Source organism: Ovis aries, chromosome 3 (assembly GCF_016772045.2).
Source record: "Ovis aries strain OAR_USU_Benz2616 breed Rambouillet chromosome 3, ARS-UI_Ramb_v3.0, whole genome shotgun sequence".
In the NCBI taxonomy this organism is placed as follows: Eukaryota; Metazoa; Chordata; class Mammalia; order Artiodactyla; family Bovidae; genus Ovis; species Ovis aries.
The window spans coordinates 295,170-319,255 of NC_056056.1; the positions used below are offsets into that span (position 1 = coordinate 295,170).

General features: G+C 61.2%; 1 protein-coding gene across 10 annotated transcripts in view; it reads right to left on the reverse strand.

Moving 5' to 3' along the window:
* Positions 1-24,086, reverse strand: part of EHMT1 (euchromatic histone lysine methyltransferase 1) — a 107,316-nt gene that overhangs the window by 30,553 nt on the left and 52,677 nt on the right. For 7 of the 10 annotated variants that reach the window (XM_027966017.2, XM_060413686.1, XM_042245302.1 and 4 more), the window contains 10 exons: positions 23,068-23,248; positions 20,292-20,449; positions 20,014-20,202; positions 12,913-12,990; positions 11,897-12,017; positions 8,437-8,568; positions 5,575-5,720; positions 2,509-2,652; positions 1,673-1,899; positions 477-650 (listed from right to left, as the gene is read on the reverse strand). In XM_027966017.2, coding sequence (XP_027821818.1) covers positions 477-650; positions 1,673-1,899; positions 2,509-2,652; positions 5,575-5,720; positions 8,437-8,568; positions 11,897-12,017; positions 12,913-12,990; positions 20,014-20,202; positions 20,292-20,449; positions 23,068-23,248 — 1,550 coding nt within the window. The remainder of the gene's footprint in view (positions 1-476; positions 651-1,672; positions 1,900-2,508; positions 2,653-5,574; positions 5,721-8,436; positions 8,569-11,896; positions 12,018-12,912; positions 12,991-20,013; positions 20,203-20,291; positions 20,450-23,067; positions 23,249-24,086) is intronic. The other 3 variants (XM_060413684.1, XM_060413683.1, XM_060413685.1) reach the window with 3 other exon arrangements.

A 24,086-nucleotide genomic window follows, 5' to 3' on the forward strand; every position in this document is an offset into this window, starting at 1 on the left:
GGGGTCACCTGTGCGGTCACCCGTCAGTCACGGGTTGGGGGCGCCAGGCCCTCCTGCAGACACCCAGGTGGGCTGCAGGAGTCAGGAGCCGCAGGCAAGACCAAGAGGGCGCCTGCTCCAGACCCACCCTCACAGACGAGCAGCCTCAGAGCAGTGGCGGCCCTCCGGCCCTGAGGTCAGAGCTCCGGCCAGCAGCGTCTGGGACGCCTCGCCGGCCTCCGGGACTGCCCTCACCACGCCCTAGGGGGTACGCCGTGACAAGCTGCAACTGGTGTCCGTGGTTTCCAGAGTAACAAGGGGTGCGTCAACAGCCCTCAGGGCAGCTTCAGCGACTCCTGGGAGCGCCTGCGGGGGTGCACACGGCGGGGACGTGTGGCCTCTGCGCGCACAGACGCTGGCAGACAGGGACACCCAGCAACGCAGTGCAGGCCTCATGCAGGAAGACCCGGGGAATGGAGGCTGCAGGAAGGGCTTACTTCTCGGAGTCCAGGGCGATGAGCGCGCTCTCCAGGGTCTCCTTCCCAGGCCCCTGGGAGAGGCCCGGCGCCGGCTTCCCCAGCCCAGCCGGCCCTGTGGGGTCGAAGCCCTCCGGCACCTGGGGGGCCAGGCTCTGCGGCTTGTCCTCCTCTGAGAGCAGGGGGCCAGCAGCACTTCGGGGAGGAAAAAATAAGTGGAATTCTGAGTTTTAGAGACATGCAAACTTCCCCCTCTTATGGAAACCTATGAATACACAAAATAGGATCCCCTCAGACCCCCAGCTGAGCTGCCCCGCAGAGACAGAAAATGACCTCGGGCTCACCGACTGTCTGCTCCGGGCCCAGAGGGAGGCGCCAGACGCAGACCAAACCCCCGAAAACAGAGGACACTCAGAAGTGTGCGCAGCCTTTCCTGGACTTCTGGACAATGCTCAAGTTTGCTTTAGAGAATGAACTCCAGGTTGAATCTCAAGTGCACTGCCTGACCAACACAAGGAACACCTTGGAATTTTGACTCAAAGAGCACTACAGATTAACATAATCAATTCACAGAAATATGATGGCATCAACACCATCCCAATACTAAGTTCTGAATGTTTACAACCTGAGCCTCTTAGCCTTCAGCGGATCTTCAGCCACAGGTTAGGGCAGGTCTGAGTCTGCTGCTGTTCTGAAGGCTCTCCTTCACCCTGGCTTACAGCTGGACAGGCTGGTGAGGACAAGGCTTCTGATACCTTTTCTTAACTGACCATCTGGCCGACTGACTCCAGTCAGCTCTGTGAGTTCTTCAGTGTTCCCACTACTTCTTTTAGGAAGAAAGCTGTATGTCTGCAGCACGAACCCTTCTCTTGTAGCCTGTTCCTGTGCGTTCAGCTAGGGCGTCCAAAACGCGACACAGGACAGCAGGCGACACAGCAGCTGATGCCGTGTCCACACCGTACGCGTGCACACAGGTCCACGCAGACAGGGGCAGCACACACAGGTGCTGCTGTCTCAGGGAGCACTGCGCTTCGGCACAGAACGCTGACACACATCGCCGAGGACACTGAGACACAGGTTCACACACGGGCGAGGGTGTGTGCAGAGACGCGTGCGCAGTGCAGTGAGCAGACACAAGCCACCGTGCCTCCCAGCCTCGCGGGTCAGAGCTCACGGCGGCGCCAGCAGGGAGGCCCCTGGCGGCCGGGGGCACGTACCTGCCCGTGGTGGTGTCGGCCCTGCCCTCCGCTACACAGCTCTTCTCCTGCCCGGGCACCAGGGTCGCCGTGGACGTCGTGTCTGCCTTTGCGATGGTCACCTCTCTGGCCTTGGAGGTCTCCTCCCCACAGTGGGGGCAGTAGCTGGCATCATTGACTCGAGAGGCACAGGCTTTGTGGAAACGATGAGAAATGCTGCTCTCAGGCTGACATTCCATAAAATTACCCTAAAGAGGGGGGGCAACAAGTCATTCTAACTGGGACTAAAATGCAGAAAGGGAAGGGAACCCGAGCACAGGCACGCGCGGGGCAGGAGGCCGGCGTGCGGAGGGGAGACGGCCTGCGGCCCTGCACCCTCCCGAGGCGTGTCCACTCGCGCCCTGCTAGAAGCGGAGGGCATCCCCACCCCGCGCCTCGCTCTGCGCGCGCGGCTCAGGGGCTGAGCCGTGTGGAGACCCATGGAGGACACACCCGGGAAGCAGACTCACAGCCCTGAGAGCCGGCAGCAGCCCTCAGCAGAGCCCACCCAGCCGCAGGCTGCGCTCTGGGGTAGAAAGCAGGACCTGGGGTCACCTTTCAGCAGAGGCATGAAAGGATGTGGAGGACAGGGAGGACACGGAGCTGTGGCGTCCGGAAAAGCCCCAGGAGAGAGGCTCTCGGCCGGGAGCACAAGGGGCCATGCGGAGCCCGTCAGCCAAGAGAGGGCCTGGGAGCGTCTGTGGCCAAGCCACCAAGGAAGACGGCCCGGGGCCCTGCAGGGGACGACACGGGGGCAGACGCGGGGGCGGTGGGAGGGCAGCTGGGGGCCTGGCGCCCTGGAGCAGGGCGGCACTCACAGCCGTGCAGAAGTGGCCGCAGCCGGGGCAACACTGGTGCTTCACCATCCGGCCCCGGTGGTCCTCACACAGCACCAGCAGCGGCGCCTTGCTGGACGGACGCATCAGCTCATGCTTCACCACGCTGTTTGTGCACCTGCCCAGCTGCAATCGGGAGAGACCAGGTCAGCACGCCACACCCAGCACGGGAGGGGGGTCAGGAAAGCAAAGGGGGCAGGCGGTGCGGTCCTCCACGTCCACCCAGCCCCCCAGAAGAAACGGGTCGCGTGACAACGGATCCAGTGAGAGTCAACGCCCCCCCCCCCGCCCCCCGCACAGAAATCAGGAGCGTGCTGGTTCACGACGGTGCGTGTCAGAGACGCACGCTGAGAGGCAGCCTTAAGCGTGTGGATGACGCCTCGGTAAAGTTCACAGGAAGGAGATGAGGGAACCGGCTCTGAGGGCGTCAGCCATTGAGGCCGAGGTGGCCTGGGCATTCAAAGAGAAGAAATATTTTGGGGAAAGTAACCGCAGCTTAAGAATTCCCTGGAATCCCACAAAAAAACCCAGAGCAATTAGACAGCAAAACCAAAACCAGAGATAACACTTAAAACCAAAGGCCACAGGATGCAGGTGGGGAGGGTGGGCCCTGAGACACCAGGGTCCCGGCAGTGACAGGGCAGTACCCCACGGGCCAGGGACAGGTGGGAGCCCGAAACCAGAAGGGCCTCCCGGCACCCCAGGAGAGCGGGCAGCCTGGGAGACGCTGTCCAACCCCAGCGGGCCCAGCCTAGGAGCTGGGGCCAGCACAGGCCAGCCGCAAGGAGCCCTCAAACCCAACCTCCAGTGAGGGCACACGGGAACCTGGGCAAAGCTGAGCTGAGCGAGCAGGACAGGGCGAGAGAGAGAGGGGGCTGGAGAACGGTGGCTGCAGGGCCCCTGCCTGCAGCGTTCTCGCTTGCGCCTCACAGCGGCTGAAGGCCCGAAGAGCTCTGCCCAAGCACAGTGCACCCATTCCCGGTGGCCATGTTAGAGATCAGGAGAGGAGGACTTAAGTATGACTTTATTTTAAAATGACAGCAACCCTATCGCATAAAGAACATCTTTTAGACGAAAATCATCTTTAAGCTGTTCGACGAGAAACGCGCCGCTGCTGTATGTTGTTCCCAAGATGCTCCGCAGTCGGGTTTAGTAAGGCAGCCAGGTCGCGCGCCTGCCTCTGCGCTCAGAGCAGACGAGCGCGGACGCTCTTCTCCGCCTCCACAAGGGGGCTCCTCAGAGGGTCTGCTGCGACGCGCGCACCTCAGCCCACCGCCCACTGATCTCGTGCCCCTACCCGGAGACCATCCAGGTGTCCTGACTGTGAGTGACTCTGTAACACCGTGGAAATCACTCGTTCCCCGAGTCACACAGACTGTGCACGCGTGAAAGCGCTCCCGTGCGCTCTGTGAAGCAGCAGAGAGAGGCAGTTCACTTTCTAAGTATCTTTTCAAAAACGGTCTTCATAACGGCCTTTCGGTATCACTGTGAAATGATGCTCTGAGTCCAAGATGAACAGGGCCCTGCAGGCCCAGGGGCTGCAGGGAAGCTTCAATAATCACAGTAACACAAAGACGAAAGCCTGCTGAATCTGCTTAAATGCGTTAGCTCACGATGACAGTTTAGAAGCAGAGCTGGTCACCCTCCAAAAACAGAGAGCAAACCCATGGCCTCAACGACCAGGAAATGAAGAGAAGGCTCTTCCTCTGGGATGCTCTGCTGTGTAACATGACGAGATGGAATGACAAGGTCCCTATGAAACCATCCACTGCTAAGTGAACAGTGAGCAGCAAGCTTCACACTGTGAAGCCCTGAGGGGGCGCGGAACATGGGCAGTGCGACTCCACAGCTCCAGCGTCAGAAGGAGAGCCCAGACAGCGTGCCTTAGCTGGGGCGCACCCCCTCCACTGAGCCAGGCCTACCTGCGTCTCAACTGCAGACAGGCGGGCTGGACGCCCTGTGCGTCTGGGAGCCGCTGACTCCAACCACAGGGTCCAGTGGCCCGGCCGTGCCACAGAGAAGCACAAAGGACAAATGGGCGGCAATGTCCAGAGACACCCACGTGGACGGCGAGACCATTCAGAAAACACAGAAGCCAGGCAGCGGGCACCCGGGGCCAATCCCGTTTCCTGCCCCTGGTGTGGCTACTGGCGTGCCCGGCACCTGAGACAGACTCATCAGGCCGAACATCTGACCGGTATTGTTTTCTGGATCAATTTCCCAGGAAAAGACCCTGAGTTGCTAAGATGAACTTTGGGGAATGGCAGCAGGGAGGGTCAGCGGAAGCACTGGCTCGTTATTTGGAAAAGCAGGAAGAGACATCACTTCTTACTCTATGAACACAGGACGGGCCCGCCTCAGGGCCCAGCAGCCCCGCAGGTGAGGGGGCCGCCTGCCCCAGCGACACCGCGGTTGCGGCAGAAAGTATGGGAAGCTGCCCAACTGCTCACCCGGCAGCGCTCAGCAGCGCTCCAAGGGCACAACTGCACTGCAGGGAACCTGCGAGCCAGGGCACCGACGCACCCCTGCCAAAGCACTCTGGCCAAACCCAGCTGGGCGCAGGGACCGCCACAGCACCGAGATGAGTGCCGGCCTCCAGCCCTGCGACCTGGGACAAAAGGGACCGACCAGCCGGGAACACCCCCGGCCAGGCAGGCGCAGGGCCGCAGGAGGCGGCGGAAGCTGCCTGCGTTTGGCCGGAGCAGAGGACACGCATCCAACCTTCCACAGCGCGTCGCGTGGCACCAGGAGCCGCTGCTGTCCCTGCCCCGAGACACGCTGTGACGCTGGCGCAAAGCCAGGAGCGGCGGCGGCTGGCCCCGAGCGGCGGCGTCAGCGGTCAGCTGCGAGACTCTCTGTATGGGAAGCTCCTCTGAAGACGATGGGCGGGGCCTCAGCCGTCCACGTCCAAGTTCACAGCAAAGCAGGACAGCCTCTGGGAAGCGCGGCCTCGGCAGGGCAGCACCCACGGCCACGGCCGCCCCCCGCCTCCCAGCACGGCCCCACGAACGGCCCGCCTCCCCAGGCGGCCTGGCGCGGCCGGCTCACCTGGTGGTCCACGCTCTCTGTGGCCATGCACTGGTTGTTGGCCAGGGTGGTGATCTCTCGGCTCTTTGGGGTCTCCATCCGGCAGCTGCAGAGGGGCACCTCCTGGAGGCCGTCCGTCTCGCCCGCGTCAGGACCGTTGGCCAGCCCTGCAGTCACAGCAGACGCGTGAGTGTTGCTGCCACGCCACCCGCCCAGATGCTCCGCTACACTTGGGTCACCCGGCGACGGGGTCCCTGCAGACACGCTCACGGCGGCACACAGGGAGCCCAGGCCAAGACTCCACTCCCCACGAGGAGCGTCCTTGTCTTCCCTGCTCGGTTTCAGAACTGCGGCCACATGTTAAACGCTTGGTCCACTTAGAAGGGGAGCTTCCCTGGTGGCTCAGGTGGTAAAGAATCTGCCTGCAATGCAGGAGACTGGGTTCAATCCCCGAGTTGGGAAGATCCCTTGAGGAAGGGAATGGCAACCCACTCCAGTGTTCTTGCCTGGAGAACTCCATGGACAGAGGAGCTTGGCGGGCTACAGTCCATGGGGTCACAAACAGTCTGACACGACGGAGCGTGACTCCTTTGCCTTCAAGGCATTTGGTAGCATCCGGAGGCATTTTGGGTCTCCCAGGTGGCACTAGCGGAAAAGGACCCGTCTGCCAACGCAGGAGACATGAGAGATGCAGGCTCAGTCCCCGGGTCAGGAGACTCCCGTGGAGGAGGGCATGGCAGCCCACCCCAGCGTTCTTGCCTGGAGAATCCCATGGGCAGACGAGCCTGGTGGGCTCCTGTCTATGGGGTCGCCAGGAGTGGGACATGAGTGAAGCAAGCTAGCACCACCTGGAAGGGTTTAGAGGCAGCCTATTTAGTGATGTCCCACCATAACCGCACAGAGACCTGGCTTATCCGGCTGAATGACGGACATGTGGAGAAAAACAAAGCAGAAAACCAGGATCACAGCAAGCCTTTCGGGCACAGCAACATCACCCCAACCTGCCTGCAGGCAGGCAAGGGGACAGCACCAGGGAAACGGGGGCCGCAGTCAGGCTGGCTCCTGGTGGGGACACAGGCCAGTGGCCAGAAAGAGTCCTCAACCCAGCTACGGCTTCCAAAGGAAGGCAAGTCCCTGTTTCTTCTTGCGACACAGCCCCACCGCCCACTCCTCTCCCTGCGAGGGAGCCAGGCCGGGCCCAGGACACGCAGGACCCAGGCCTAGCCCTGCCCCGGCAGCAGGAACAGCCGGCTCATGCAGGAACTAGGCCGGAGGGCGACTCTGAGACCCCAGGGGTCTCGTCCTCGGTGCCTCCCAAGCGCAAACGGAGGGGTGTGACCCACCTGCGGAGACCCCAACGCTGCTCAGCAGACTGACTCTGAGCCCAAGGCACGGGCTGCAAGGCCAGGGTGAGGGAAGGGCCCGCCAGCAGCCCAGGCAGAGGAGCTACAGGGCATCAGACAGACGGGTCCCAGCGGACCCCGTGCATGCCCACCGGCTGTGGCCGCCTGCCCACGGCCCCAGCCAGCCACTGGGGTCAGAGCAGCACCCAACCCCAGCTCGGCAGACCCGTGGGCACGGATGATGGCCACTGCCCATCCTAACGCAAACACTCTCTGGGCTGGAGCTGGGACCCCATGACCAAGTTGGTCCCCGCCTTCACGCAGGTCCAGGTCACAGGGCTCGCTGCCAAAGGTCACAGGGCTCGCTCCCTGACCTCCTGTCCAGCCTCGGGCTCCACAGCTGCCTCCTCAAGGGTCTGAAACTCCAGGACTGAATATATACAACTGGAGACCCCGACTTGTTCCTGCAAAGCACCAGCTCTCCAGATAGCGCGTGACTGGGCGGCTGCCGGCAGGGCTGGCGCCAGGGGAAACACCCCCGAGAAGCACCTCGCCCGGCGCCTGGCAGCTGCCTCTTCTCCTAGGGCAGGGCTCCCCCCAGCGTCGCCCTCACTCGGAGGCGCTGAGCACAAGCACTCGGAGGCGGAGGCCACCGCCCCTCAGCCCGGGGCTCAGCCTGGACGGCCGCCCCCGCCGCACTGCCCTCGCACCGCCGACCGCGCACGATGTGGCAGGATAAGCACTGCCTCCTGCAGGCGTCCAAGGGAGCACGTTCCGGAGACAAAGCTAGGAACGTTCAGCAGCAGGGAGCACACGCGCCACGCCAGCGGGAAGGAGGCTGTGAGCGGCCACTGGCTGGCTTCTGCCACGTCTGCAGCGAGAAGAAAAGCCGCTGCTTCTCTGAGGGATAAGCCAAGGCTTTCTTCCTAAGCTACAGGTGTAGCTTCCTAAGCTGGACCAGTAACCCGAACTCCCCCAGTGCTCACAGCTAAAGGCCACCCACTCGTCCTCTCCAGAGTGTCTGGTTGGACGCCACCAGAAGCCACACCCTTCAGCCACGAAGGTCCATGAGACAAAGCTAACAGGGGTTTACATTATCCCCAGACTTCAAACTGACTTCCCCAAAAGGCCAAACAGCTGTTAGCTTCTTTTCCAGATAAAGGTTTTCGGATGGTGGGAGTACACGGCCCCAGTGACAGGACCCCAGCGCCGTGGAGCGAGAACCTCAGTGAGGGACCCAGCCCCAGACACGCACCACGGGGCATCTGAGCACCAGCAGCTCGACACCAATGCGGGCACACATTTCCGCAAGCACTGCTGGAGTCTGAGGCCACGAAACAGTCAGGTTACGCAGAACGCTGCCACCCGCAGGCAGAGGCGCCTCCCGTGGGGAGCCAACAAGAGCTCGTGTGGCCCGTGGGACTGCCGCCCCGGCAGGTGTCTGCACCCAACCTCTGGGGCACGGCGACCGGTACCACGTCCTGCCCACGTGGCATCCAATGTGCCCTCCCCCCACTGGCCCCACCACGCACGCGTTCACCTTCTGTGTCAGAGGTCAGCACACCCTGGACATGGAGATCCAAGGAGTCCAGCGGCACCTCCACGTACCCCCCGCCGTCGCCAGGCGCCGTGGGCTCCACACTGCCCGAAGACGACGCAGAGGCTTCAGAACCTGCAACCAAAGGTGCCCTCATCAAACGGGGGGCTGGGGCCGCATCACCACCCCGAGGCCCAGAGGCTCACCAGCCACGCAGATCACACACGTGCGCGTGCAGAACATACAGACGCTCGCCAGGTACACGAATCACGCACACGTGCACGAGAGACATACAGACGCTCGCCAGGTACACAGATCACACACACGTGCACACGAGACATGTAGACGCTCGCCAGACACACAGACCACACACGCGCGTCATACAGACGCTCCCCAACAACAAAGATCACACACACGCGCGAGAGAGACATACAGATGCTCGCCAGGCACACGGATCACACACACGTGCGCACGAGACATGTAGACGCTCGCCAGACACACAGACCACACACGCGCGCGTCATACAGACGCTCCCCAACAACAAAGACCACACACACACGTGTGTCATACAGATGCTCGCCACACGGATCACACACACGTGCGCACGAGACATGTAGACGCTCGCCAGACACACAGACCACACACGCGCGCGTCATACAGACGCTCCCCAACAACAAAGATCACACACACGTGCACACAAGACATACAGACCCTCGCCAGCAACAAAGATCACACACACGCGCGAGAGAGACATACAGATGCTCGCCAGGCACACGGATCACACACACGCGTGTCATACAGACGCTCCCCAACAACAAAGACCACACACACGTGTGTGTCATACAGATGCTCGCCACACGGATCACACACACGTGCACACGAGACATGTAGACGCTCGCCAGACACACAGACCACACACACGCGCGTCATACAGACGCTCCCCAACAACAAAGACCACACACACGTGCACACGAGACATACAGACCCTCGCCAGCAACAAAGATCACACACACGTGCGTGTCATACAGATGCTCGCCAGGCACACGGATCACACACACGCGTGTCATACAGACGCTCCCCAACAACAAAGACCACACACACGCGAGAGAGAGACATACAGATGCTCGCCACACGGATCACACACACGTGCACACGAGACATGTAGACGCTCGCCAGACACAGATCACACACACACACCCGCCCACACTTCTCCTGCCCGGTCCTATTTCCACTCGAGCTCCCCAGGGATGGAGCAGAGGGGTCAAGGAGAGCAAAGGCGCAAACACACGCAAACGCCTTTCTCTACAACCTCATGAGCTGGATTAAAGCTGGCAAGACAATCTGAGGGCACAAGCAAGGACTGCGCACGCATCTGCACTAGTTTAAAGTAAGAGAAAAGCCGAATGGCAGGCTTGAAAGACCAGCTGCTGTGCGGCAGCTAAGGACGCCCCAGACACACAGCGTCACTAGGAGCCTGCCCGGCTCAGGCAGCGGGCTCCAGGATCCACAGGGAAAGGCTGGAGGGAATGTCCATCCATGAGAACGGGGTTTAAGGAGCCCCTCACCCACCAGAGGGCAACGCACTCTGAACATGCCAACAAGAGGCAAGTATGCAAGTGAGGAGCCATCAAGGGGTGGGGCCTCCTGTCTATATGACCCATGAGGCCACCTGGGTATCAGTCATCGTAAGGGCATCTCACTGAAGAAGTCTGTGAAAATGGGCATTTACACAGCATAGTTAACACCTCCAGCAAAGGGCAAATGCCCACAGTGCACAGACAAGCCACTGATGTTATTTCAATGATGGGAACTGTCAAGGCTATGGTTTTTCCTGTGGTCATGTATGGATATGAGAGTTGGACTGTGAAGAAGGCTGAGCGCCGAAGAATTGACGCTTTTGAACTGTGGTGCTGGAGAAGACTCTTGAGAGTCCCTTGCACTGCAAGGAGATCCAACCAGTCCATCCTAAAGGAAATCAGTCTTGGGTGTTCATTGGAAGGAATGATGCTAAAGCTGAAGCTCCAGTACTTTGGCCACCTCATGCGAAGAGTTGACTCATTGGAAAAGACTCTGATGCTGGGAGGGATTGGGGGCAGGAGGAGAAGGGGATGACAGAGGATGAGATGGCTGGATGGCATCACTGACTCGATGGACGTGAGTCTGAGTGAACTCCGGGAGTTGGTGATGGACAGGGAGGCCTGGCGTGCTGCAATTCACGGGGTCGCAGAGAGTCAGACACGACTGAGCGACTGAACTGAACTGATATGCTTTGGAGAAGTAAATGGCAACCCACTCCAGTGTTCTTGCCTGGAGAATCCCAGGGACGGGGGAAGCCTCGTAGGCTGCCGTCTATGGGGTCACACAGAGTTGGACACGACTGAAGCGACTTAGCAGCAGCAGCAGCAGCAATACGGAAGTTTGGTATCCAAATACCCTGAGTCCAGGCCAGTCTGCACCCAAATCTCAGGCAGGAAGGAGCTGACCGCCTGCAGAAATCACCACCCACCTGAGGAACCCCGGTAGACTGTACAATTTTAAACACTTTACAAAGGAAATACAGTTCTAACTCCTGCTTGAATAAATATTCCGACAGGCATTCTGCACGCTATACCCAAGATGATGGCGATAACGCTTTCATCCCAAAGACCCCGGACTGTTCAGCCTTGGGTCTCCAGTGGCTTCTGTCAGCCGACAACAAAAACACAGGGTCTGTGATCTCGGCTGACGATTCAAGGCAGAGAGATGAGGAACCATGAGTGAAGGAGAGGAGCTTCAGGGACGACATGGTGCCACCCGACCCAGTCTCAGAGCGCCTGCCACATGGGGCCGCCAGCGGCCCTCTGCGCTTCGGGGGCAGCTCCACGACCTGCTTCTCTATCGGAGAACTGAAGCCATGCAGCACTGCCCACCAGCAATGACGCGGACAACCCACTGACACGTGGAGAAGCCAAAGAGAAGTGCCCTCCACGAGCGGGCTCCACGGCGCTGGCCCCAGGCGAGGACCCCGCAGAGCAGTGCCGGCCACGAGGACTGACTGGGGAGGGGTCTCGGCCAGGCACAGGGCGTGGCAGGGCCTCCTGTCACAGGTGACAGAGGGCTCACCAGCCCTGCTCCGGAGCACTGCACACCCCCTGCGGCGTTCAGTCTTCCACAGCAAAGCTGCAGACAAGGCCTGGGCCCCTGAGCCTGAGGCCATTCCCCTCCCAGTCTGCCTGAGACAGAACCACCCCCTGATCAAGGGGACTGACCGAAGGGCTGAGCAGCACTTTGTGGCCCAGGACACCAAGGGCAGGGCACAGGGGGTGGGAGTGCGGCCCGCAGGCAGGAGGCCACCGGGCAGGCCCCGCTAAAGCAGCCCCAAGGAAGTCCTTGCTGGGGTGTTCGCTGTCCTAACAGTGGAGTAGTCCAGGTGAACGCAGCCCTGCGCAGACCCCAGTGCCGAGGCGCACGGCTCCGGGCCTACCTAGCACAGAGCAGGGCTTCTTTTTGCTTCTCCGCCTCCTCTTTCTCGCTGGCTTGATCCAAGGGCTGTCAGGCTTCCCCTTCCTCTTGAGGAACTTCTTCTTGACACTGGACTCTGAGCTCTGGGGAGGGGGGGAGGACAGAAATGCAGAGCATGGGCTCCAGGCACAGAGGCTCCGGCTCCTGCCCTGTGGCCAGCACTCACCCGCAAGACCCCGCTCACTCCCAGACGACCCCTTCCAGGTCACATTCTTAGAGATGCCCACGCTTGTCCCTAAACACACTCCAAGCCCGGTTACTTGAGCTTCAGCACAAAAAAAAAGTAAATGGGAGAGTTCTACCAGACACTAAAGCAGCTCAGTAAGGGAATCCACTTTCAATCACACACACCCACTCGCTTTGCTCAAGAGAAAAGGAACAAAGCCTCGGTCTGCTTCAAGTCTATGTCCAAACGAGCCAGAACCCAGAGAACAAGCAGAGACTGTCACTGCTTATGGCACGTCACGATTCCTGAGTGTCCGCATCTCACACCTCCACGCAGGCAGGATCTAACTGCCTCGAGCCAGACAGACAGAAAGCCAGCCCACAGAACACGCTGCCAAGTCTAACGCGCCCCGCTGGCCGTGGATGAGGAGACACTTAAGGGCCTGTGCTGGCGAGACCCTGAGACACGGCGGCGGCTCAGCGCCGGCGCGAGAGCCTGATCCCGGAGCCGGGCCCCGGCGCCCCGCGCCTTCGCGCAGCGCCCAGGGAGGAGCGCGAGCCCCACGGCACCAGGGCGAGCCCCAGGGAGACACATGCCTCACCACGGCGCCGCCCTCGCGCCCTGCTCTCAGCCCGCACGTGGCCGCCGTCTCCCTCTGAGCCCTACCCTGGCTGGACAGACACGCCAGGGGCGCCGACCCCGCCCTCGGCTGAGCCCCGCCCCGCCGGCCCGGAGGCCCCTCCCGGCCCCGCGCACAGCCGCTCCACGGGCACGTCCCCAGGGCGCGCGCCACGCGTGCACGCGGGAGTTACCAGGTCGGACTCGTCCCCGTCCTCCTCCTCGTCTGCAGTGCCGGCCGACTCCTGCTCCTCTTCAGACTCGCCGTCCACCTGAGCAGCCACGCGGGGGCCCAAGAGAGAAGAGAAGCCAGTGAGACCCTCTGGGCGCAGGCACCCGGACCCCCGTGCCGAGGGGCTGCTGGGGCGCCCGCGTGCCCGCTCCACACCGAGGGCCCAGCTGGGGGGCGGCCCTGGCGTGGAGGAGGGCATCAACTGTACACGGATCAATGCGCGTGGCAGACAGCAATTAGAAAGGACCAGCGCACTCAGCACACACGAGCACAAAGCGCAAAACCGACCCGCCCCCGCCGAGGGCCCAGGCCACGGCCCCAGGCTGCAGCTGACGCTCAGACCCCTTCCAGGCGGGCACGCGCGCCCAGCCTCCGGCGGCAGCCCCCGGCAGGCTTCTCTGAGTCCCTTCTTCTAAGGAGAAGCATGTTGCAGAATCCCTCCCGTCACAGAACAGAGGTGCCCGTGCTCACCGCCCCTACTCGCAGTGGCCCTGAAGCCTGTGTGCACCTGCGCCCGCCTCTGCCCTGCACACACGCAAGACTCCCCCCCCCATCAAGGGAAACAGTAGACACGGGCTCCCACCGCAGCCGGCGCTGGGGGAGGGGGGTGCCCACAGCCCTGGGCTCTCCCGGCCCTGCCCCTCTGTTTCTCCCTCTGAGTCCGGGAGACCACACCCCTGGCCCATATCTCCCCTGGGTCCCTGCTTTCTAGTAACTGGGAGCTACACACCCACAGGAGAGATCTCCTCTGCCTGCTAAACACACGCCCAACATTTCCCTACCAAGTCTTACGGGCTTTGCTTCTCCTCTTTCTTTTTATATAAAACTTCTGAGATTCCAACCAGAGGAGCCAGGCCTCTCCACTCCCCCATTCACGGCTTCTGGGCTCGTGTCTTACGCCAGTAAGCCTTCATCTGAGATTAGAAACGTGGTTTCCAAAGCTTTTTCCCCACAGCTAAGTGTTTTAACTCTTTTCTTAAGGCATGAGCCCTCGTCCCTCCCCTGGAGGCATGGTCTTAACTGCTGGACCACCAGGGAAGTCCCCGTGTGGGCCTTTCAAATCTTCCGGAATTTGCTTCTTAAGTAACAGGTCTCTGATCTATACCTACCCTTGTACACAGTGGTCTGAGTGTGCTCAGAACCGTGAGATCACCACCCCGTGTGTCTGGAATGGAGCCCACGTCTCCTGTGCCCCAGGACCCGCTCATCAGCCTCCACTCTGCTGCCAGTCATCCCGGTAACATTCACTGAGAAGCTCACGGCTCTGCCCCCAGCTGGAAGCCCAGCTCTGACAGTGGCCGCCCCGTGTGGTGCCTGCCCGGCCCCACCAAGCCCCGTCCTGCCAACCCCACCCCTGTTCCCGCCGTGACACCCCCACATCAGCTGGCCCCACCAAAGGTCCTGTGAGGATTCTGATGAATTCAAGGATAACACGGGGCAAGAGAAATTACACAAGGGATCTCCTCACTCGGACAAACTATGGGTCATTCCGTGAACTTACGTTTCTTTAAACCTCTCTCAGCAAAGTTGTACGACTTTCCCCCTACGGGTCACAGCCGTCTCTCGTGAAGGTTACTGCTAGGCACTCTGGCGGTGTCACAGGATGGCAGCTGCCTGGGGGTGACGCTGGCGCTGTGTTCCGAGTCCTCAGCTGCCGAGGCCGCCCCAGGACCGTCGGGAGCGGCAGCCCCCGCACAGAGGCCCGGCCGCGCCGTCCTGACCTCCCCGGTCGTAAACGCCAGCCGGCGTCCTGGGCGTCCTGCTGACAGGCTGTCCGCACGTTCCCCGACTGGCAGGACCACCCACGCTCGGCTAACCGGCTACAGTGCCTGCTCAGCTGGTTTCCTTGGACATTTTAGATGAGGATTATATTGTCAGCAAACTCTCTCCCTTGTCCTTTTAAATATTAGTGCTCCCTTCCGGCTTTCACCTCACAGCTTCGCAGCAAGAATGACCAGCTCGGAGCGTCCGTGTGAGGGGGGACGGGGGCTACTGCCGCTTTTCAGTCACTGAGTCAGGTTTAACTCTTTGCGACCCCGTGGACTGTAGCCCACCAGGCTCCTCTAGCCATGGGATCTCCCAGGCAGGAACCCTGGAGTGGGCTGCCACTCCCTTCCCCGGGGGTCTCCCTGACCTGGGGGCCACACTGGGGTCTGCTGCGTCAGCAGGCGGGCCCTGACCGCGGCTGTCCTTCACTCGTGTTTGTGACGGTTTAAAACTTCCGCCGACACATACCACTTTCTCCTGGCACCTTCAGTCAGCTCTGTTTAAATAGCTTTAAACTTCACTGGGTAGTTTTTTACTTTAAAAACAGTGAGCAATGGAACTACCCACTAAAACAGGCAGATTAACAGCTTCTAAAACCCCTGCTGCAGGACTGTCGAGGGAGGAGTAGGGGTCAGTGGACGAGAATCCCCACGGCGGCCGCAGGGACCAGCTGAGGCCTGGAGAAGGGCAGGGAGGGCAGCAGCGTGGCGGTGTCCGGGACGCAGACCAATGGGCACCCGCGGGGCCGTGGCAGGCAGAGGCCACACGGGGCAGGGGCCCAGCCAGCAGGCCAGAGCGCCAGGGACAGCGCACCCTCCCGCCCCGTCCACCCAGTGCTGAGACCAGGGCACCGAGCGTCGGTCACCAGTGAGGAGCAGGGGGCAGCGTGCCGGCCGCGGGCACAGGGGCTCCTTTCCTACAGATCGCTCTCGTAAGAAGACCAACCACACAGATTAATAGCTGAGTTCCCAGCAGGCATTTCACAAGAGAAGGCGTCCACATGGCAAACGCTCCAGGACGCCCCCAACCTTCTCGGGGGCCAGAACTGTGGTGTGGATGTGCTCAGCCCAAGGCCCACGTGAAGCGCGCGGCCCCCCGGCGGGTGGAGAGCACAGCGACAGCCGGGCTGGAGGGGGCAGCCCCACGCTGCCCCCAGCACCCCTCCTCCCCCAGAGACTCCTCAGAAAGCCAAGGGCTTGGGGACAGCCAGCCGGGGACACAGGCGCAGCAAGGCTTCCGCAGAGGAGAATGAGAAAGGCAAGTGAGCCCCAGCGCCGAGATGGCCCCGCAGGGGCTCGGGGACCCCGGGCCACCTTCAGACACCCTCACACGACAATACGGAGGAACCAACAGCACGGGCGAACCCCCCAGCCACACCTGAGTCACCGGCTCCACTCAGAAACAGGGGCGCCTCGGCCCCGCCCTGCAGGCTGACCCGCGCCCCGGCCCGTCCACGCGGCAGCAGGCCAGACCCCAGGACACAGCCTCCAGCAGGTCCTGGGACGGGGCCCACCCCGTCCCTCTGAGGCGTGGCTGTGACTGGCAGACGGACACTGAACTCAGCGTTTAAGCACATTCCGTCTCAGGCCCGGCCCGTGTGCCTCTCGTCTCCCCGTCTCTGAAGAGCCGCACGTAGACCCACCGCAGTCTGTTACCATCACTGGCCTATGCAGACCTGCCCCCACCATCTTACTTCATTTTCCACATTTTCTTCTTGATTTTGCTTTTGTTTTCCTGATTCTTCTGTTAGCTTGATACTCATTTGATTTTTTCCCCCTTTGTATTAACGTCTAGACAGTGTTACTGAGTGTCTAGATTCTTCCTGGAGGAGGAGGACTTCCATCAACACTGAGAATCCAGAGACAGACTTGGATCCCAGCGCCGCGTGCGAGCGACACGGGCGGTCTCGTCGCCAGGGGAGCAACGGCCGCCGGCGGCCTTGCGGCCTGGAGCCCGGCCCCGGGGCCCGCCGAGCCAGCCTCACTGAGGCGGCCCCTCCCCGTGCGCCCACCGGCTTTGGCTCTGCCTCACGTTTCATCACAAGTTCAGTGTGAATCGAACAATCACACATAGAACACTGAGCAATGAAAAAACAAGAGATAGCTTACATCGATTTATGCAGAATCGCCAAGGACAAAGGCCTGTACGTTGGAATTAGAACCCAGGACCCAGAAATCACGCAGAAGCAGCCTAGTGTCCCTGAGCTCTGGTATCAAAGCCAAGGCTGGCAGCCTAGTCCTTCGAGCCACTGGTCAGCAATGCACGCACACCACATTGCCCCGGCCACAGGCATGCAGAGAGGGGGTCACACAACAAATCCTGATGGCTAGTGACCGTGAGGGGCTGCCTGGCCCGCCTGGAACAAAACACAGAGGTGCAGGGACACGCTGACACAAGTCCGCACCTTCCCACGCACTGCAGCCAGCGCCCTGGGGACGTCCACGACCCACCGAAGGGGACAATCGTGCCCCGAGTGTCCCCGTGACAACAGGAAATGGCTCGGGGAGGAGGGAGCAGGGGGCAGACAACACCTGCTGAGGGGCCCAGAGAAGCGCACGGTGCCATGAGGAGGGACCTGGGCACCCGTCTGACCCCACTGCAGGCAGCACAGGCCTGAGAGCGCGCCCTCCAAACACCACTCTAGGGGCCAGGAGGGGCTTCCCTGGTGGCTCAGCCAGTGAAGAACCCGCCTGCAATGCGGGAGACCTGGGCTCAATCCCTGGGTCGGGAAGATCCCCTGGAGAAAGGAAAGGCTGCCCACTCCAGTGTTCTGGCCTGGAGAACTGCATGGACTGTGTCCCACTGGGTCACCAACAGTCGGATACGACTGAGCAACCTCTCTCTCTCTCTGTCTCTCTGTCTCTCTGTCTCTCTGTCTCTCTCTCACACACACACACACACACACACGGGCTAGGCTGAGCAACCTTCTCTCTCTCTCTCTCACACACACACACACACACACACATACACACGGGCTAGGCTGAGCAACCTCTCTCTCACACACACACACACACACACACGGGCTAGGCTGAGCAACCTTCTCTCTCTCTCTCTCTCTCTCTCTCACACACACACACACACACACACACACACACACACACAGGCTAGGCTGAGCAACCTTCTCTCTCTCTCTCTCTCACACACACACACACACACGCGCGCGCGCACTAGGAAACTGCTTCCTCCTATGATCCTACAGGAGAGAGAAAAAATAGCAAATAGTATCTTAAGTGATTTTAAAATTAAAATCTCTAGTGTTAGCATTTTCTACCAATTTATTTTTGAATAATTACACCTCAGGGGCTGGGACAACATTTAAAATTTTGCCCCCAAACCTCCTGGACAAGTAGAACTGGCCTAAGTGGCCACAGTGATTCTCAAAGTCAAGCAACACCAGAAAAAGACAAGGGAACATCTCTTTCTGCTCCACTGACTCCACTAAGGCCTGTGACTGTCCGCATCACAGCAAGCCGAAACACTCTTCAAGAGATGGGCGCAGCAGACCGCCTGAGCCGCCTCCTGAGACACGCGCAGCAGGTCGAGAAGCAGCAGTTAGAACGAGACGGGACAGTGGGCTGGTTCAAAGCTGGGCAAGGAGTGCGTCAAGGCGGTACAGCGTCATCCTGCTCACTCACGTGCACAGCGCATCAGGCTTGGCTGGGTGACTCTCAAGATAGCACCAAGCATGCTGGGAGGAACATCAACAACCTCAGGGATGCAGATGATACCGCGCGAATGGCCGAAAGCAAAGAGGATCTAAAGAGCCTCTTGATGAGGGTCAAAGGCGAGGCTAAACATGCTGGCTTAAAGCCAAGACCGTGGCATCTGACCCCATCACTCCACAGCAAACAGATGGCGAAAGTGGGAACAGTGGCAGCCTGTATTTTCTTGAACTCCCAAACCACTGTGGATGGTGACTGCAGCCATGAAACTAGGAGACACCTGCTCGCTGGAAGAAAAGCTATGGCAGATGTAGGCTGAGCGTTAAACAGCAGGGGCACCCTTTGCCAACAAAGGTCCATAAAGGCAAAGGTATGGTTTTTCCCGTAGTCATGTACCGATGTGGACCACAAAGAAGGCTGAGCGCTCAAGAACTGATGCTTTGAAACTGTGGTGCTGGAGAAGACTCTTGACAGTCCCTTGGACAGCAAGGAGATCAGTCAGTCCTAAAGGAAAGCAATCCCAAATATTCACCGGAACGACTGATGCTGACGCTGAAGCTCCAGCACCCTGGCCACCCGATGCAAAGAGCCGACACACTGGGAAAGACCCTGATGCTGGGAAAGACCCTGATGCTGGGAAAGACTGAGGGCAGCCCGAGAGGCGGGCAACAGAGGACGAGACGGTTGGACGGCACCATCGACGCCATGGACATGAGTATGAACAAACCCCGGGAGACAGTGGAGGGCGGGAGCCTGGCTCGCAGCAGTCCACAAGGTCGCAAAGGACCGGATACGACTGAGCGAGCAATGGGGCACTCCCGAACTCCAGAGGCTGAAAGAAAACCCTTCACACACATCAAAATACACCCACGGGGCTACCGCAAAGTGCAAAAGGCAGCCGACAAAATCGTACGCTTCCAGAAAGTCGCTGCTGCCAAGCTCACCGCCTCGTCTCTGCCCACCCTTAGTTCAGAGGAGCTCGTCAGACACGGCGTCTGTTTCACACAAAGATGGCCCAGGGTTTCCTCAGACGCACCGGACACACAGCGGTGACGGGAAACCCAGGGCTCTGCATCTGCCTGACTCTCAGCCACGGCTGCTGCTGCTCCTCCAACTCGTCCGTCCCCCGACCAGAAGGCCCGGACACCGAGAGCCGCTCTGCCCAGATCTCCTCCCGCTGCCCGTGGGGACCGCCGCACCACCCCGGACGGCGCACCGCCAGGACCACCACTCTGCACACCCGACCGCCCCACAGGCCTGCCACAGCTAGGCACTCGCCCCTCCGGGAGAACGGAGTCCCCACCTGCAGGAAGCCCGCACCCGGGGCAGGTGCCCAGGACACCAAGCCAGGGCCAAGGGCGGGCTGTGCAAGCACTGGGTCGGCACAGCTGGCAGAGCAGTCCTCTACAACACTGTCCCTGTCACTCCAGTGCCTGGAGGCAAGACCCTCACTGCCGGGAGCGCTGCCCAGCAAGACAAGCAGTGCTCTGATGAAAACAGACTGTCCAAAGACCCAAGAGAGACGAAACCCGAGAGTCGCAGCCAGAAGCAAGCAGGGCTTTCTTAAGGCCCTGAAGTGCACACGGCCTCTAGCCCCTCACCCAGGACTGAGGTCGGGTGTGCGTGCCACCCACCTTCTGGCTGCGGTCAGGCGCCAGCACGCCGTCCTTGGAGGCCCTGCCATCCTCAGTGGGGAACGCAGCTGCTGGCGGGCCGCCCTGGTCCTCATCCTCATCCAGCTCCTCCGAGTCGTCCTCCTCCGAGTCCAGGTCCAGGCTCTCACCATTCACGTGGAGGGAGCCGTCACTCAGATCCTTCTCCCCCTGGAAGAGGACAGAGTGGGCATGGCAGGGGCTGCCCTGGAGCAGAGCAGAGAGGCGGAGGGCCCCCCACAGCCTGGCACACCCCTTACCTTGGAGCCCCCCGTGGAATGAGTTATACTCTTAAACATCTCAATCACCGTCCTCTGCTTCAACACTTTGGTCTTTTTCTTAGGAACCAGGCTATAGGTCCCCATTCTTCGCTTTTTCTTCCGAGATACTGCAGCTGCTAAAACAAAAGGCAAGCAAGCTAAAAAGAAAAAAAAGTCAAAAGGGGACAAGAGAAGAAAAGAAATGCCATTCAAACGTTTTTAAAGGCAGGCTGATCACCAGAATATCATCAGCACCCACAACAGTGTCGTAAGTTGCACAGAGAAAGCAGAAACCCCACCACGGACCACGCGATCTGTTCACAAGGGACACTGAGCCGCGCAGAGGGCACTCGCGAGCCGGCTGTGGCAGACAGGCCCTGGTCACCAGGACCCTCCGTCCTCGGTCAGAACCCCACGACTGCTCAGCGGCCTGTCCCTGCACACGAGGGCGGGCGGACAGGCCAGGAGCAGGGCTTCCAGGCAAGTGCAGCAGCCGCAGGACCAGGCAGGGGCGGGAGGGCTTGTGGCCACTGACGATGTTCTGGGCAAGGCAGCCCCGGGTTCACTGCTTTGGAATGAAGGTCCCTACGATGTTTTCTTTTTGTAAGAAGTTTCAAGAATTGTTTTTTTAAAAAATCTGAAAACCACTGCTTTCACATGGAGGAACTCCTCCAAAGGACAGGGAGAAATGCCTTACGTTTAAGTTCTATGAAACACGGGAAGGGGACACTGGAGAAAAAGACGGCTGTTCATACGGGGGCCAGGACACAAGAGCCGTCAGCACGCAGCCTGCAGGGGAGCGCATGGAGACACGATACCATCCACGCACGCGACGGGCACAGGCGAGCCCCGAGCAGGCCTCCCGGCGATCTTGGGAGGCAGGCAGGTTGTGAGCTTCATGCAAATCTGGAGTTTTCCCAGCATGTGCTGAGGCTGAACAGCACACACAGGCCCTCCAGGGTTCTCACCACTGTGACTTAAAGTGGGAACAAGAAGGGACAACTTGAAATCGTGATTGTCCCGGGCAAGTGTAACACGGACAGGAGGTGGCACAGAAGGAGAGGAGGCGTTTTTGAAGGACCAGGCCACACGGGCACCGTCAAAATCAGCCACGGCCACGCGGCAGAAAGGCCACGGGCAGAGCAGGGGAAACTGTGCCCCCCGAGGAGCAGGGCCACAGGCTGCAGGAGGGTCTGGGCACCAAGAGATATTCACAATCCTGAGCCTGTGGGGCCCCATCTTCCGCCTGCAGAGAAGGCAGGAAGGGCTCCCGTGGGAAAGCACTACAGTCTAAGCGTTTCTGCTTAGAGAGCTTGTCCTGAACGGATGAGGAAGTGACAGAGCTCAAACGGAGACAGTCCAAACTCTCCCCACCCCTACGCTCTCCCCTCCCCACCAGCACCATTGGGCTTGCAGGGTCTTACTTCCCTGACCAGGGATTGAACCCGCGCCCTCAGCAGTGAAAGCATCAAATCCTAACCCCTGGACCGCGGGGAAGTCCCCGATCTTTGCTTTTCAACAGAAGCACCAGCTCCTGACATTGTTGCCGAGCCCCACACACACACAGGTGCCGCTTCACAGAGAGCTGCCGGTCCATCTGGCTGAGACTCTATCATTACTTAACAATAATACCAAGGGTGGTGGGAAGACAGACTGACCCTGCTTTCTAACCACCACTGCATTTCAACAAACAGAACATGAGCTCCCTGGTGACAAGGCTGGGCCCAGGACCAGGAAGGACAAGACGGGCCGGGTCCACCTGGAGGAGGCAGGAAGTCCTCAGAAGCGAGGGGACTCAGGAGCCAGCCTAGCATGACAGTGATGGACAGGAGACGCACAGGAGGGCCCACGAGCTGAGACAGAGGCACAGCTGGAGAGGGAAGCCCTTCACTGCCCCAGAAGCTCCAGGGAAGGCGGGAGGGGACGACAGAGAGGGAGGCCGCGCTGGGCGGTCAGTCCCGGAGGATGTCCCCAGACGCCCATGCCACCGAGCGGGAGGAACGGACCACACAGTCCTTTAGGCCCCACCTCCTGAGACACACAGGATGGTGACCCGGGGGTCCCCACCCCCAGGGGGACACAGCGAGGACATGGGCCTCGGGGGCGGTCCAGAAGACAGCTGAGACCGCAGGGACGCTCCAGGGGACGGCGGGAAACACCTGGCCAGAAGCACCTCCCAGGCGGCCATGTGAGAGGGCGCCACGCGGCGCAAGCACGCAGCACGGGGCCCAGGCCTGCACTGCCATAGCGGCCAGAGGCGAGCGCCCCCGCCGGGTGACTGCGCCCGTGGCGAGACGGGGGCTCCGCCACAGAGACCCGGGTCTGAAATCAATCTACTGACAGGCAACGCGAGGACGCCCCAGCCCGCACCGGGGGCCCCTCGCAGTCGGAGTGCCCCGCGCCTGCAAGCCCAGGCCTGGCGGAGAGCCCATCTGTCCCGAGAAGTGCAGTCTCCAGAGGGAGCGGGCTCCAGGGCTCTCCCCCCGCAGCCCCCCAGGAGCCATCCCTTCTCCAGGAAGGCCCACCAGGGACCTGGCGTGCCCACCTCCAACGCAGGAGGGGCCGGCCCACGCACCAGGCCCCGGCACTCAGCCCCTGAACTGACCGCCACCCCAGACCTAGAGCGCCCACCCCACCGAACCACGGCCGCAGACCGTCCGCCTGAAAGCGACCTTCGTCGGGGAGCTGGAGGGCGGCGGAGGCAGCGGAGGCAGCGACGCGGGCCGGGCGAGGGCGGAGCCGGCGGACACCCCGGAGCGCGGCGGGCCCCTTGTACCTGTCTGGGCCTTCGCGGTGGCCACGTAGCATTGGTTCTGAGGTAGCGACTGGTGAAGGGACGGGAAGGGGGGTGAAAGCTGCTGGCGTGCAGACTCCGAGGCGCCCCTGCTCAGCTCCTCTTTCGGCTCCTCGCGGTCGCGGGCGTCCCGGCCTTCCCTGGGGTCCTTACTCGCCGCGGGCTTCAAAACAGAGACAGCCAACAATGACACACAGGCGGCAGTGATGCTCGACCGACAGACACGCGACTGACAGACACACGGGCGGCCCCGACATACAGCCGACACCGACGCACAGGCAGAGACGAGCCGGCGGCAGCGACGCACAGCCGGCAGACGCGCCGGCGGCAGAGACACCGGGGGCAGAGACACCGGGGGCAGAGACACCGGCGGCAGAGACACCGGCGGCAGGGACACCGGCGGCAGGGACACCGGCGGCAGGGACACCGGCGGCAGGGACACCGGCGGCAGACGCACAGCCGGCAGACGCACCGGCGCGCAGGCCGGCGGCACAGGAGCAGCCGCCTCCGTCCCCAGCCCCAGCGCGCTGGCGGCGCGGGGGAGAGCAGGGTCTGCGTCTCCAGGGGAAGCGGCAGGGAGCTGGCCAGCCTGTGGCCCGGGCGACGTGTGTGACTCGCGAGAGACGCCCCGGAAGCTCTGAGGAAGCGCCTTCCCCTCGGGGCGCCCCCCGGAGGGCTTCACCCCACGGCTTCACCGCGCCACGCCTCAAGGTTCTTTTGCTGAGTTTTGCCCACGTCCTCAGTGTCCTGGCCTCAGCCTTCCCGGGCGAGGTCAACGCCGGCACCCCCACCTTCACTCCAGACGCCACGCACGTGCCCCCACCGCACGCGCCCCGAGTGGCCGGCAGCCTTCGGACGGCCGACCTCGGCCCGACGCGGCTGAACTGCAGGCGCCTGCACCCACAGCAGGCGCACGCCCTCAAGACACAGGGCTGGGAAACGGGGCAGCCGCCTGCAAAAGGGTGCACGCAGGGGACCCTCGCCTTACTCCACTGACAGGT